Genomic DNA, 14,738 nt, shown 5'->3' with positions numbered 1-14,738 from the left:
TAGATATAGATTTTTCCTGAACCCATGTTGTTCATTTGCCAAAATATTATGTGTCTCAATGTATTCGTATAGAGACTTATGAATTACCTTTTCGAATATCTTTGCAAATACAGGTATTATGGCTATAGGTCTGTAATTGTCAATTAAATCTTTGTCTCCTTTTTTAAATATTGGTTTAATGCATGATGTTTTTAATTGCGAAGGAAAGACTCCACATTCAATTGACAAGTTGATAATGAAACTTGAAAGTGGGGCTATAATTTATGAAGTCTTTTTTATTACTTTTGTTGTTATTCCATCGACACCGACACTATTGATGTTTTTAAGGTTCAAGATTATTTTTATAATGCCAGACTCATTAACAGGAGATAGAAATATGGAATTGTGATTATTTGATGCCATAGAATGCTTATAGGTATTCGAATTATTATTTTTAGCTAAATTTACAAAATAATCATTGAATGTTTCCTAATTAACTCATCAATGTGCTTGATCCGTTCAATTTCTGCAGACGTGCAATTTGTGTTATTTTGTTTAATTATCTGCTAAGTAGTTTTGGATTTATTATAAGACTTGTATATGTAATTGTTATTTTGAGCCTTTTGCGTTAAGTTTATATTTTTTTTATATTGTTTTGTGTAGTTGATATATTGCATTTTATGTTTTGGATCTTTTGTTAATCTTGCTTGCCATAACAACTGTCTCTTGCGTTTACTACATAACTTAATGCCAAGTGAAATCCATTACACCTTTTTATGTAAAGTCATTCTTGAGTTGTGTCAAAAGCTAAGTCGGGATCTTTAGTGCTGTTTTTGTATCTGGTCGCCACTTGTTACTTATTAATTGGGTTGCGTATGTGTACAGAGAGAAATAATACGTCTGCGAATAACTTATTTAACTTTATTAATTTCGACTATTAATTACGACTGATTATAATATGTGACTGTAGTGCGGTATACGAGACGACCACGGGACAACTGAGGTTCACAGCGCACTACTGTACCGATAACTCCAAACATTGTGTCAGCATTCCCGCAACACTATTTCCCTCTTTTTTTAAAAAAAATAATATTTTTTTTTTACAATACAAAATCTAAATTCTACTCAATACATTTATCAAACGACATTTCTTGTAACTTAACTTCGTTCAACAAAGGTGACATCATTTTATTTTGCTCAATCAACAGTTTGCAACTTGATATGAGTACTATGCTACATATTGTTATGCGATCAGCCTGTGAATACATTTCAACATTGTAATAACGACAAAAGTTATAACATTCATTATCACGCTATTTAAATTTAAGTTATCAACAGCGTGCTTAAAATATAAATTTACCATTACTTATACATTAACACAATTATTTATTCTTATTACGCATAACATATAATGTTTGTGTTACATTCTGCTATCCTTTCTCGACTTCATTGTGGCCGGACACCAACAACACAAACTCTGCAGCTTGTTCTACGACCGAATAGCAAAATATAACACACACTATTAAATCGTTACAAAATAATTACAATCGTATACAATACACACTTAATAACATGAATGCACGAAGATTTATCGATCAAATAATCAGTAAACCACTTTATGAGATGACGACGTTCCATTATTAACTTGCGGCGGTTGTATAGTTTCTACCTTAATGCCTGGTAAGGTTATCGAACTAGCGACCATTTCTTTCTTCAACCATTTTCTTACGCCTTTAGTACACCTTTGTTTTAATGTATATCCAATCACCATAATCAGTAGTACTATAATAACTACCATGACGATACCAATCATATTCAACTTGTTAGTTACTTGAGCTGTGTTGGCTATATTCTCGTTAACTACAACTTTATCCTTCGTCTGATAGTTGCCCATTTTCTTAATTAATCAACTACAACGTATAAGTATCAGACAATAACTGATTTTAATATACATTTTCTATTTCACATAACTACATATATAACCAAATGTCCTAGTTAAATTATTGTCTAATCAGCAAAATTAAATATTACAAATACTTCATCGGCTTTTTGCTAACTCGTCCTGTTCTCGTAGTATAACCAAAGTTACTGGGTTCGGCTGTTTGAAAAGTTACTTTTCTCTGGACTTTTTTACAGGCAGTTTTACCACTATTATCTACTACTTCTGGTTGTACATTATCCTCTGCTAACATAAACGCAGGTTTAAGACGGTCTATAGAAACTCTAAGTTGTCTGTCTGGCAATTGTACACAAAAAACTTTATCAGTTCTACTAATGACGCGATATGGTCCGTCGTAAGGAGGTTGTAACGGTTTCCTTACTGCGTCATTTCGAACAAAAACATAATCGCAGGTGTACAAATCTTTATGCACAAAAATTTTACGTGACGATCTATTTTCTCTACTAGACGGTTTATATTCGTCAATAACTTCTTTTAACTTGCTAACGTAATCACTATCGTCACACGATTTCACATTGCTTACATCATAAAAATCACCAGGTAATCTAATATTATTACCATACAACATTTGTGCAGCGGTTACGCCTGTATCTAACCTAATTGTCGTGCGTAACCCTAACATTACAGTTGCCAGTTCATCTACCCAAGACTTATTGCTTAAACGAGCCGTAATTGCAGTTTTCAACGATCTATGCCAACGTTCCACTGTTCCATTACACTGAGGATGATACGGGGTGGTTCTTGACTTTTTAATTCCCATTAATAACATTAGTTGTCTAAATAAGTTACTTTCAAATTGTCGGCCTTGATCACTTGTAAGTTTAACTGGACAACCAAAACGACTTATCCAACCCTCGTATAACGTCTTTGCGACTACTTCTGCAGTCATTTCCTTTATAGGAAAAGCTTCTGGCCAACGTGTAAATCTGTCTACTATAGTTAAGCAATACCTATATCCTTCAGCTGTGATTGGCAAAGGACCTATTAAATCTATATGTATATGCTCAAAACGTTTCGTAATCTCAAATTGTCCTAAATTAGATACTGTATGCTTCTGTATTTTCGCTCGTTGACAATTTATACATGTTTTGGCCCAATTACCAATGTCTCTATTCATATTTGGCCAAAAATATCTCTCTGCTATTATCTTTCTACTAGCTTTAATACCTGGATGGCTCAAGTTATGTATCGAGTCAAAAGCTAAACGCCTAAATTGTTCCGGTAAATAAGGACGTATTTTATTAGTAGATGTTTCGCAAACAACATGCTTATCGGGTACATTTAAAGTTACACGCTTAAATATCAACTTACAGTTGTTATTCGATTCACTAAGAATTTTTGCAAGCTGTTCGTCGACTTCCTGCGCAACTGCCAGTTCTGCGAAGTCGATAGTCGTGGGACTTGTTATTGTTTCAATTCTAGATAATGTGTCCGCTACAATATTATTATGACCGCTAATATGCCTTATATCAGAACTAAATTCACTAATAAACATGATTTGCCTGGCCCTCCTCGAGGTTTCTCTATTTGTACCTGATTTCGTAAATGCAAAAGATAAAGGTTTATGATCAGTATAAATAATTAAATTTTGACCTTCAATTAAATAACGAAAATGAATTATGGCTAAATAAATTGCTAAAAGTTCTCTATCGTACGTACTATATTTCTTTTGCACTTCAGTTAATTTTTTAGAAAAATAACCTAAAGGTTTCCATTTATCATCGATTTTTTGTTGTAGTACTGCACCTACGCAATTGTCTGACGCATCTGTCATTAATGAAAATGGTGTGTCTATAGATGGATAACCTAATAATGCAGCATTTTTAAGATCATCCTTACATTGTTCAAAATTTTGTTCGGCCTCTTTTGTCCAAATAATTTTACTTTTATCTTTTCGTTTAGAAGAACCTAAATACTTATATAAATGTAATTGATGAGCTGCCGAATGTGGTATGTGTGCTCTATAAAAATTTAGCATACCCATAAATCTTCTTAGTTCCTCAACAGTGCTAGGTTTTGGAAAATCGATAATAGCTTTGACCTTATCCGTTAAAGGTACAATTCCTTCAGTTGAAACTTCGTAACCTAAAAAATCTAATTTTGTCTTTCCGAAACTACATTTCGCAAAATTAATTGTTATCCCAAATTCATTAAATCTTTCAAAAACTTTAAGTAAATGCTGTTTATGCTCAGTTTCATTTTCTGAGGCAATTATTACGTCATCCAAATAATTAAATAAAAAATCTAAACCTTGTAACACGGTATGGTGCATGAAACGTTGAAAAGTTTGCGCTGCATTACGCAATCCGAAAGGCATTCGCATAAATTCAAATAACCCAAAAGGTGTTATGACAGCAGTTTTTTCGATGTCCTTTTCAGCTACGGGTATACAATTATAGGCTCTATTTATGTCTAACTTCGTAAATATTTTCTTATTCGACAAATTATACATAAAATCATGAAGACGAGGAACTGGATAACGATCTGGTTTAGTAATCGAATTTAAACGTCTATAATCACCGCAAGGTCTAATATTTCCATCCTTCTTTGGCACGATATGTAAAGGACTTGCCCAAACGCTATTACTCGGCCTACAAATCCCAAGCTCCTGCATAATTTTAAATTCATTTTTAGCTTTAACATACCTGTCTGGTGGTAGCTGCCTACTTTTCGCGTGCACTGGAGGTCCTGTCGTCTCTATGTGATGACAAACGCCATGTTTAGGTGTCTCCTTATATGAAACAGGCTTAGTTAACTCAGGAAACTTACATAATAAATCATAATAAGGGCAATTATCAACAATTGTCTTTACAGTGGACTCAGTTGAACTCGAAATGGTACCCCTAATGCTTAAATTAGTTAACTGATCGATTAATCTTCGTCCGTTTAAATCAATTAATAGCTTATGCTTAGCTAAGAAGTCAGCACCTAATATTGGTTGCTGTACGTCCGCTAATATAAATAACCAACGGAAAGCTCTTCTAAGATTAAGATCTAACTCTAAAAAATGCGTACCATATGTATTAATCTCGGTTCCATTCGCGGCATACAATTTATAACATACATTATTTTTATTACCTTTTAAATATGCTACACTGCGGGGTAGCACCGACACATTAGCACCGCTATCCACTAAGAAAGTTAAACCTGTTTTCCTGTCCATCACACAAAGACGGTTGTTAGCATCCACGCGGCCACAGCCTCCCGTCGTCGACTGCACCGACGTTAGTTTTCCGACGGCTTAACATCTTTCTTCCAGTTGCACGGCTGGACGCACTTATTTGCCCGATTCTTGTATCGATAATGATAGTAACACAACCAGTTGGGATCTTCAGGTGTCTTCCCACGCGTCCTTGACTCTGATGACGATCGCGATCTTGATCTGTAACGCCTTCTGTTACCCTTCTGCCAGTGCTTTCTTGATCTACTTTCTAATTTTTCCAGTCTTTCACTTATTTTATCTAGATGGGCTATCACCAAATCGTCTTTATTCTGGGTCGGCGATTTTCCTTCTACCGCAGCGATACTGGGTATTGGCGTCGCGGTCTCCATTACCTTATCCGCGATAGTTGCTAATTTTTCTAAATCATTTTCATTTGTCACAGCCAATACTCCTCTGACTGACGGTGGTAGGTGATTTTGCCACATCACCACGAGTGTTTCTTTGGTGACTCTATTGCGAGCTAGGTCCTGCATTTTTCTCAATAACTGTGATGGTTTCTGGTCTCCTAACTCCATCTCGCCTATTAATTTCTTTACTTGTCGTTCTTCCGATTCTTGGTAAATCAATATTAATTTTTGTTTCAAATTTTCATATTTATTCTTTTCCGGCGGATTTAATAAAATTTCTGTGATCTGCTCTATAACTTCTTGGCCTAATTTAGATATGACGACTTGATATTTCGCTTCATCAGACATCTTCTGCGGTTGTAGTACTGCTTCTACCTGAATAAACCAGGTTTTCGGCGACTTCTTCCAAAACTCAGGTATTCTTGCAGTGACGGAGATAGTGGATAAATGATACTCTTCGGTGGCGATTTTTCTATCTTCGGTAGACATGTTTAAAATAATCACGACTCGTAAAAGTACCGATATTAAAAACCAACACTACAGCACAAGTGAGTTGCCCGTTCTAAAAGTCTCAATCTGTACACAATTTCAGAAAAGTTCGTCGCGGGGTCACCACTTTTGTATCTGGTCGCCACTTGTTACTTATTAATTGGGTTGCGTATGTGTACAGAGAGAAATAATACGTCTGCGAATAACTTATTTAACTTTATTAATTTCGACTATTAATTACGACTGATTATAATATGTGACTGTAGTGCGGTATACGAGACGACCACGGGACAACTGAGGTTCACAGCGCACTACTGTACCGATAACTCCAAACATTGTGTCAGCATTCCCGCAACATATTCGTTACGAATCCTATCTTTCAGAGAAACTCCGAGCATAGCTCTTTCCAGAGCTCACTGAGCGACTTTAAACTGGTGGACCGGCCCTACGGTGAGTGTCCACGTTTCAGCTCCGTAGGTCAAGACGGGTAGGATGCACTGGTTGAAAACTTTCGTTTTCAAGCATTGCGGTATGGATGACGAGAAGACTCGGCGCAGTTTTTCAAATGCTGCCCAGCCCAGCTGGATCCTTTGCTTGGCCTCCTTCTCGAAATTGCTCCTGCCCAACTGCAGAATCTGCCTAAGGTATTTTGATAGTAACTGTCGTGAGAATGATTCATTATTAAATGATGTAACGGTTTACTCACGCGTATTTATCGGGGTAGCCCGACTAGTTTCGGACCCAACCGGAGTCCTTAATCATGAGCAGACGCGGCGGGATCGCGAGTCGAACCCCTAGTCAGGCTACCCCGATAAATACGCGTGAGTAAACCGTTACATCATTGAATACTGCCTAAGGTAAGTGTACTCGGAAACAATTTCGAGGAGGTGACTATGTACGACGACCGGTCCTGGATCAATGTGACCAATGATCATGACTTTGGTTTTGTCGCAGGTGTGAGATGTACTGACCGTTTATGTTAATGCCCTTACCTTTCCAGTCCAGCGTCCCAAACATATTTTCCAATGCGTTAGTGAACAGTTTCGGGGATATAGGACCCCCCTGTCTCATTCCTCTGCGCAATTGGCTAGGTTTAGAATGCTGGCCCTGTACTTGGACACTCATGGTGGCCGCCTCGTAAAGACATCTCAGCACCTCGATATAACGATAGTCTACTTGGCATCGCTGTAAGGATTCCAGAACAGCCCAGGTCTCGACGGAGTGAAATGCCTTCTTATAGTCCACAAAAGCGAGACACAGGGGCTGATTATGCTCTTCGGACTTCTGTATAATCAGCCTCACTGTGTTAATGTGGTCTATGGTGCCGTAGCCTTCGCGAAACCCGGCCTGTTCCGGTGGCTGGAACTCGTCGAGTCTCCTTGCGAGACGATTCGTGATCACCCGTGAGAACAGCTTATAGATGTGGCTCAGAAGTGAGATGGGTCCGTAGTTTTTAAGAAGGGTTTTATCTCCCTTTTTAAAAAAGAACACCACCAAACTCCCACTCCACGCCTTTGGAGTTCTCCCACTATGGAGGACGGCGTTAAATACATTCTGTAGCTCCCTTATAACAAGAGCGCCTCCTGCTTTCAGGAGCTCAGATGTGACTCCGTCCTCACCGGGGGCTTTTCCATTTTTAAGCTGTCTCAGAGCTAGCTCGATCTAGTCTTGACTGATGTCAGGCAGTTCGTCGGTGTAGTGGCGTGTCAGGGTGGCTCTGGAATCGTAGTCATCTCGTCGGGGACGAGGGGCACGAGCAGCGTACAGACGACTATAGAAATCCTATATCTCGGCTAAGATCTCCGGCTTCGACATTACGGTCCTCCCGTCGTGAGTTTTAAGCTTCGTCAGGTGGCTCCTGCCAAGGTGTTGAGTGAACACTTTGGACCCTCGGTTTCACTCTATCGCCTCTTCAATGAGGCGTGTGTTGGAGCTCCGGAGGTCGCGCCGTATCATCTTTGCAATTTGCTTGTTCAGATCTGACCACTCTGACGAAGGCATTCGAGTGGTTTCCCGTCTTTTTATCATCAGCCCGAGTGTCTCATCCGAGAGTTTGAACTTCCGACCAGTACGCTGCTTTTGAAAAAGGTTGATGCTCTCCTCCCCCAACGTTTCAACCAGATTGTGTAGGGCCTCGTCAGCGTCTTCGGTGGGCTCCAAGGCAACAAATCTATCCCCAAGAAGCTGCTGGAACTTCTCAGTGTCCGTCATGGTTTGGACGGAGTTAGGTCGGAGCGTGGACTTCATCAGACGGTTTCTTCCAAGCTTAAGGTCGATATTCAGAGAGCCTCGGAGCAATCGGTGATCTGATCCGGTACTAAACCTGTTGATCACTGAGACATCTCTGAATATGTGCTTGCTATCCGTCATGATGAAGTCGATCTCGTTTTTTGTCACAGTGTCGGGGCTTTGCCACGTCCACTTCCTTTGGGGCTGCTTCTTAAAGAAGGAATTCATTAAGAAAAGCCCTTCATTTTCGTGGAAATTGGCGAGCATTTGCCCCCTGTGATTCCTCACTCCATAACCATGCGGGCCTATTCGGGATTCGTTGCCCGTCTGAGTTCCCACCTTGCCCCTGAAATCCCCCATATCAACGTTGAAGTGAGCCTTAGTGGTGTTATGCAAGGCTTTGGATGTATCTTCGTACATATCCTCCACTTCATCATCCGAGTGTGTCGAGGTCGGTGTGTAGACCTGAATTACCTTCAAGCTATACCGCTTGGATAGCCGAAGGATCAAGTACGCTACCCTCGTCGACACACTGGAGATTTCTTAAACATTGTTAGAGAGGGCTTTATTGACGAGGAAACCTACCCCACCCTGGGATGTTCTATCACCCTCGCGAAAGTATAGAAGATGGCCCGAGGTTAGGGTAACGGTGTCCTCCCCCTCTCCACGGAGTTCACATAACGCCAGAACTTACCATTTAATCGCCTCTAACTCCACTTCCAACTGCTCCAGATGGCAGTCAAGCCTCAGTGTGCGTCCGTTGTACGTAGCCAGGGTCAGTGTAGGGAGGTAGCCTGAGGTAGCCTGGGGATTTCTAGCATCCCCTGTCCCGCCGTTTCCATGGCCAGGAATAGCGAGGCGACCGGGAACTGGGGGCCATTTCCTTTTGTTTCTGCTCATAAGGGGGGTTAAGGCCCATAATCCCCACGCTGGGCATGCGGGTTGGGGATCGCAGTTCGGTGGCGTTAGTCTGCGAGGGACGCTGCTGCCCACACATGAGTGCATGAATGCAAATCTTTATGTAGAAAAATTTTGTGTCTGGAATGATGAGTTAATGGACATGGCCTCAGCTGAGACATCCTCTGTCGTAGACTGCTGATATAATTTGGATATTCAACTTTGTCCGGACTGATCTTAAAAAACTGGCCTGGTATGCGCAATGGTTCCCCAAACACCAGCTCTGCGGGGGAACATTGTATAGCATCTTTGTATGCCGTACGTAAGCCTCAAAGGACTACGGGAAGTGTATTTACCCAATCCTTTGTACCATGACACATTAGGTCAGCTTTGAGTGTACTGTGTAAACGCTCAATTATACCATTGCAGGCTGGGTGATACGCTGTTGTCCTGGCTAAGCGAATACCATAAACTTTAGCAAGATTTTGAAAAAGGTAAGATTGAAATTGTCTACCTTGGTCCGTGAATACCTTCTTGGGACACCCACACTGCGCAATCCATTTTAACACAAACGCCTTCGTCACAGTCTCCGCTGTCATGTCCGAGAGTGGAATTACCTCAGGCCATCTGGTGTATCTGTCAATTGAAGTCAGGCAATATTTGAAATTTGACAACACTGGAAGTGGTCGAATCCATATGTACCTCCGCATAACGAGCGTCTGGTAGTCCGAAATTACCAAAATGAGACGAAGTATGCCTCGTCACCTTCGACTTCTGGCACGGAATACACTCTCTGACCCAAGAGCGAACATCTTTCCTAAAAGAAGCCAAATAAAGCGTTCACTGATTAGCTTGATAGATGCCTTGGCTCCAGGATGACTTAGACTGTGACTCGAACTCGAACACTCGGCTCGACTCGAACACTCGAACACTCGACTCGAACACTCGGCGTCTATGGGAAGCTGCTACAAAAGGCCAAGGTTTTAACATAGAAACGTCACAATAAATTTGCAAATCTAAATCAGGTACTTGCGTCAACTCAAGTTTCAATGAGGTGTCACCCTTCAAGATTTGCTGTAACTCCGGATCATCACGTTGCGCACGGGCAAGCTCAATGATGTCAACCGGCGAAGTGACTGCTTCGATTCGAGACAAAGCGTCTGCCACCTGGTTGTCTTGGCCGGAAACGTGCTGGACATCTGTGGTGAACTGCGATATAAAAGAAAGTTGATTAATCTGCCTAGGTGAACCCTTTTGCTGATCTTTTCGTTTAAAAGCAAATATCAATGGCTTATGGTCGGTAAATATTGTGAAATCACGAGCTTCTAACATGTGACGGAAATGTTTTACAGCTTCATAAATAGCTAGGAGTGCCCGATCGTACGCGCTGTATTTTGTTGCGTGGGGTTCATTTTCTTGGAATAGGATGCTAATGGCTGCCAGATGCCATCAAAATGTTGCTGCAAGACAGCTCCAATGGAGACATTGGACGCATCGACTACTAGTTCTAATTGAGCATTGGAAACCGGGTGAACCGATCAAAAATCTGTAGAAGTTCAGACGTCCAATTCACCGGCTTCGATCCTTTCATGCCTAGTCCACTCAAAATGTCAATAAGAGGAGCTTGTAATTCGGCTGCATTTTTAAGGAAACGCATATTCAGCATTTCTAAAATCGTCTTAAGCCCTTAATCGTCTGAGGTGGTGGATACTCTTGGAAAGCTTTCATCTTCTTTTCTAAGGGGCGCACGCCGGCAACTGGAACTGAGTAGCCAAGGAAAGTTACCTGGGGCTGACCGAAATTGCACTTTGCCACGTTTATGACCACGCCATGCTCCTGTAGACATTTGAACAGCTTTCGCAAGTGTTCTTCGTGCTCCTGCACACTTCTAGAGGCTACCAACAAATAGTCAATATATGGGAAACAAAAATCCAAATCCCTTACCAAACCATCGATAAAACACTGAAAAGTCTGTGCAGCATTCCTTAATCCGAAAGACATGTATGGAAACTCGAACAGGCCAACGGGAGTAGTGATGGCTGTCTTTTCTATGTCTGCTGGATGTACGGGTATTTGTTGGTACGCTTTTACGAGGTCAATGACGGAGAAGATTGTCGTCCCGTGCAAGTGCTGTGAAAAATCCTCAATGTGTCGAACTGGATACCTATCTGGCACCGTCCTCGCGTTAAGAGCTCGGTAATCTCCACATGGCCTCCAGGTGTTGTCGTGTTTCGGTACCAAGTGCAACGGTGATGCCTAGGGTCCACTAGAATAACGAGCGGTACCCTCTTTCAGCATTGCTTGCAATTCCGCCTAGGCAATCTTCAACCGATCTGGTGCTAATCTACGTGGCCTGCAGAATAGGGGTGGGCCAATCGTGGTATTAATGTAATGTACGGTTGTATGACGTACTTTTCTTGGTGTCCCAGCCGGACGGGAGACATCCGGAAACTGTTGTAACAACTCATGGTACCGGGAAGAACCAGTAACGGCCTTGACGCTGGGTATCTCCGTCTTCGCCACTGCTCCATTTGTGTAGAGTTAAAGTGACTCCATCTACCAAACGATTATTGTGACAGTCTACCAACAAGTTAAAATAAGATAAAGAATCGTACACAATAATCGACGAGAAGTTAGCGACGATAAACCTCCAAGAAAAATCTCTCCGAAGTCTTAAGTCCAATTTTTTCTTTTTTCTCTAGCCCACTGTGTCCCACTGCTGGGCAAAGGCCTCCCCCAAATCCTTCCACGACTCTCTATTCTGGGCCACATGGAACCAGCCTGCGCGGTAGGCGTTAAGGTCGTCTCGCCACCGCTTCCTAGGTCGCCCACGACGACGCCGTCCATCCGTTGGCTCCTATAGTGTGGTGACTTTGGCCCAACGATCGCTTTCCATGCGGCTAACATGACCCGCCCAATCCCATTTTAGCCTGGCAGCCTTTTTGCCGACGTCTATAATCCCAGTTTTGGAACGCAGCGTGGTATTCGGAATTCGGTCTTGTAACCTAACACCAAGAATGCTGCGTTCCATAGCTCTTTGGCAAACTCCAAGGCGGAATTTCTGCGAGTCGGTCAGCGACCAGGTCTGAGCACCGTAAGTTAAGATGGGCAGGATACACATATCAATTAGCTTCCGCTTCAGGAAAATCGGCAGATCACCCTTCATGAGCGTCTTCATAGACCAGTAGCTTTTCCAGGCATTTTCGATTCTTCGATCGATTTTTTTTTCTTGCCTGTTTTCGAAAGAGACTAACTGGCCTAGGTAGATATACTCATAGTCATCGACATAATGCATTTCCTGCCCATCTACCTCTACCCTACGTTTATATTTGTTGGTCATTAATTTGGTCTTAGACCGACTCATTGAAAGGCCCACCCCAGAAGCTTGCCGTGCTCAGTTCTTGGAGCATTGTTTGTAGATCAAGAGCTGTGGGGGCAAAGAGTATTATGTCGTCGGCAAATCGAAGGTTTGTTATCCTTTTATTGCCGACTTCTATACCTTTGGTGTTCCATAAGGCTGCCAGCGACTTTTTTTTCAAAATCAAAATCAAAATTCATTTATTCAAATTAGGCTACTAAGTCATTTGAATAAATGAATTTTGAAGGTCATTTACATTGAACAGCACCCAGTTTCGCCCACCCTTCACCGCTTCCTAAGTGCTTTTGCTGTGAGAGAAGAAACGGCGCAACAAACTCCCCAGCAGCACGCTGTCATTCCGTTTACAAAAAATATTATAATTGTACAGAACAATAACAAAAATAAGTGTGCAGGTGCCATGCCAAACAAACAAAAGTTTGAGGTCGCTGTATATAAGTCTATACGAAATTAAACTTTAAGTACTAAGGCCAAGGTCAGCAGACCGACCAGCCACCGCAAGCAGCACCCGTTCACGAGTATGACGCAAGGGTCAGCCATCACCTCCCTCGCCATATTAGAGGAAAGGAGGTGACCCGACCCAAGACGCCACCGCAGGCAGTGACGACTTAGGGAGCATGACGTATCTGCTGCCGGCTAATAAAATAAAATAAGACTGAAAGAAATACCCCAAACGTTGATTTACCTGGCATAGCCCTAAACACGGAGGCGGCATAAATTGCTACGTCATTTAATTTTATAATTAATAAATTATACATGTCAAAATTTATAATAAATAATATATACGTGCATGCGTATAATTATACTAAAAATAAAACAAAATAGGTAACACAATGTTACACACATAGAGTATGTCTATCAAATTACACAAATAATAATAATAATAATTAATCATTTTATTATCAGGCTAATAAGGCCCATAGACATATACCTTACAGACTAACATAGATATTTATACAATAGTTGTTAGTATATATAGCATAAAATTAAGTTAGTAAGCTTCCTTATACTACGTCTTAGTGCGTTCTGGTGGAACTTGTCCGCGGAAGCGACGGAACACCACGTTCTGAGGCCAGAAGTCTTCATTTAAGACGAGATGCAGGAAGCAATTCGGTACTCGCACCACAAACGCCTTGAAGTTGACGTTGCGGTTCGACTCCAGCTCCTGCACCCTCAGCGTGTATTTCAACTTCTGGCGCACATACTCGACGATACTCTCTCGCTTCACAGAGTAATGTAGGCGGGAGATGTATACCGGCGTGTTCGGCTGCGCGGCACGCACTAGTTGTTCGGGCTTTGTTGGAGCCTTGCCGCAGCGGTTCTTTGTAGGTTTGGGACGACGCTTCTTCCTCTGCACCAGCTCAAAACCGTCTTCATCCCGTCTCGGCAGCAGCACACTCGGTGCAGCGGGCAGCGGGGCCCCGCACGGAGCAGGCGCGGCTCGTGCAGGAACACGCGCGGGCGCCGGCGCGGGCGCGCGGGGTAAGGTCACGCAGCTCGGTGTTCGAGCAGCGGCGTCAGCATAAACGCGCCGAGGCGTCGACGCGGATACTTCTTTCGCAATTGGGGCATTGCACTCTCCTACAACTGCAGACGCATCGAAATCAGCCGATGCAAAACTGCAGACGGAAAGGTTTTGCGCCCCGCGACGTGTGTTCACCTTAGAGGCCTCGTCAGGTGACCTACTTACAGACATAGTGTTACGCAATAACACTACTTCCGCGCGCAGCTCCCGAATGGTCTTTTCCGAGACCTCTAGTTTGGACTGCACTTCTGACAGGCTCGTCTTCAGGAAGATGATGTCTTTTAGGAGCCTCATGACGTCGACGTGGTCGAACGTGACGGGGGGCAGCTTGTGCAGATCCTTCGCCACGAAAGTCGGAACGTCGTCCGGATCGGTCACCTTCAGCAAGGTGATTATGTCTTGGACGCTCTTCTCCGTACCGTCCCTCCGTCTAGACGGCATCTGGTCGAGCTTGTCCAGGCTCATGTACAGCAGTCTCTTCCCACTGCTTATTTCTTCTTCCTTGAAGTTAGTCTTGCATATTTGCAAGATGCTAACTTCATCTATGGTGTCGATGGCGTGTTGTATAAACGCCAACAATTCGTTGGCTCTGAGTGTTGAGCTCATAGCGACAGAGACGGGCAGCGGCATAGAGCCGCGCTGTTCGCGAATTTAAATGTCTGCACGTTGCACTTTATAAGGCACGTCCGTATTCGATGCGCGCGAATGATCGA

The 14,738-nt window shown here is 42.4% G+C and overlaps 2 protein-coding genes across 2 annotated transcripts; both read right to left on the bottom strand.

The window, feature by feature from the left end:
- Positions 1–5,164: 5,164 nt before the first annotated feature.
- On the bottom strand, positions 5,165–5,677 carry LOC113505247. The gene has a single exon (XM_026887866.1). It carries the CDS (start codon positions 5,675–5,677, stop codon positions 5,165–5,167), a length of 513 nt encoding a protein of 170 aa, XP_026743667.1.
- Positions 5,678–13,509: 7,832 nt separating this feature from the next.
- On the bottom strand, positions 13,510–14,655 carry LOC113505246. The gene has a single exon (XM_026887865.1). It carries the CDS (start codon positions 14,653–14,655, stop codon positions 13,510–13,512), a length of 1,146 nt encoding a protein of 381 aa, XP_026743666.1.
- Positions 14,656–14,738: the final 83 nt, after the last annotated feature.

Source organism: Trichoplusia ni, chromosome 25 (assembly GCF_003590095.1).
Source record: "Trichoplusia ni isolate ovarian cell line Hi5 chromosome 25, tn1, whole genome shotgun sequence".
Classification (NCBI taxonomy): domain Eukaryota; kingdom Metazoa; phylum Arthropoda; class Insecta; order Lepidoptera; family Noctuidae; genus Trichoplusia; species Trichoplusia ni.
Note: the sequence above shows the minus strand (reverse complement) of the source record. Positions and strands in the feature narration are given on the sequence as shown.

Coding starts and splice junctions, on each gene's coding strand:
- LOC113505247 (XM_026887866.1), bottom strand. CDS start 5,677: ATGGAGTTAGGAGACCAGAAACCATCACAGTTATTGAGAAAAATGCAG.
- LOC113505246 (XM_026887865.1), bottom strand. CDS start 14,655: ATGCCGCTGCCCGTCTCTGTCGCTATGAGCTCAACACTCAGAGCCAAC.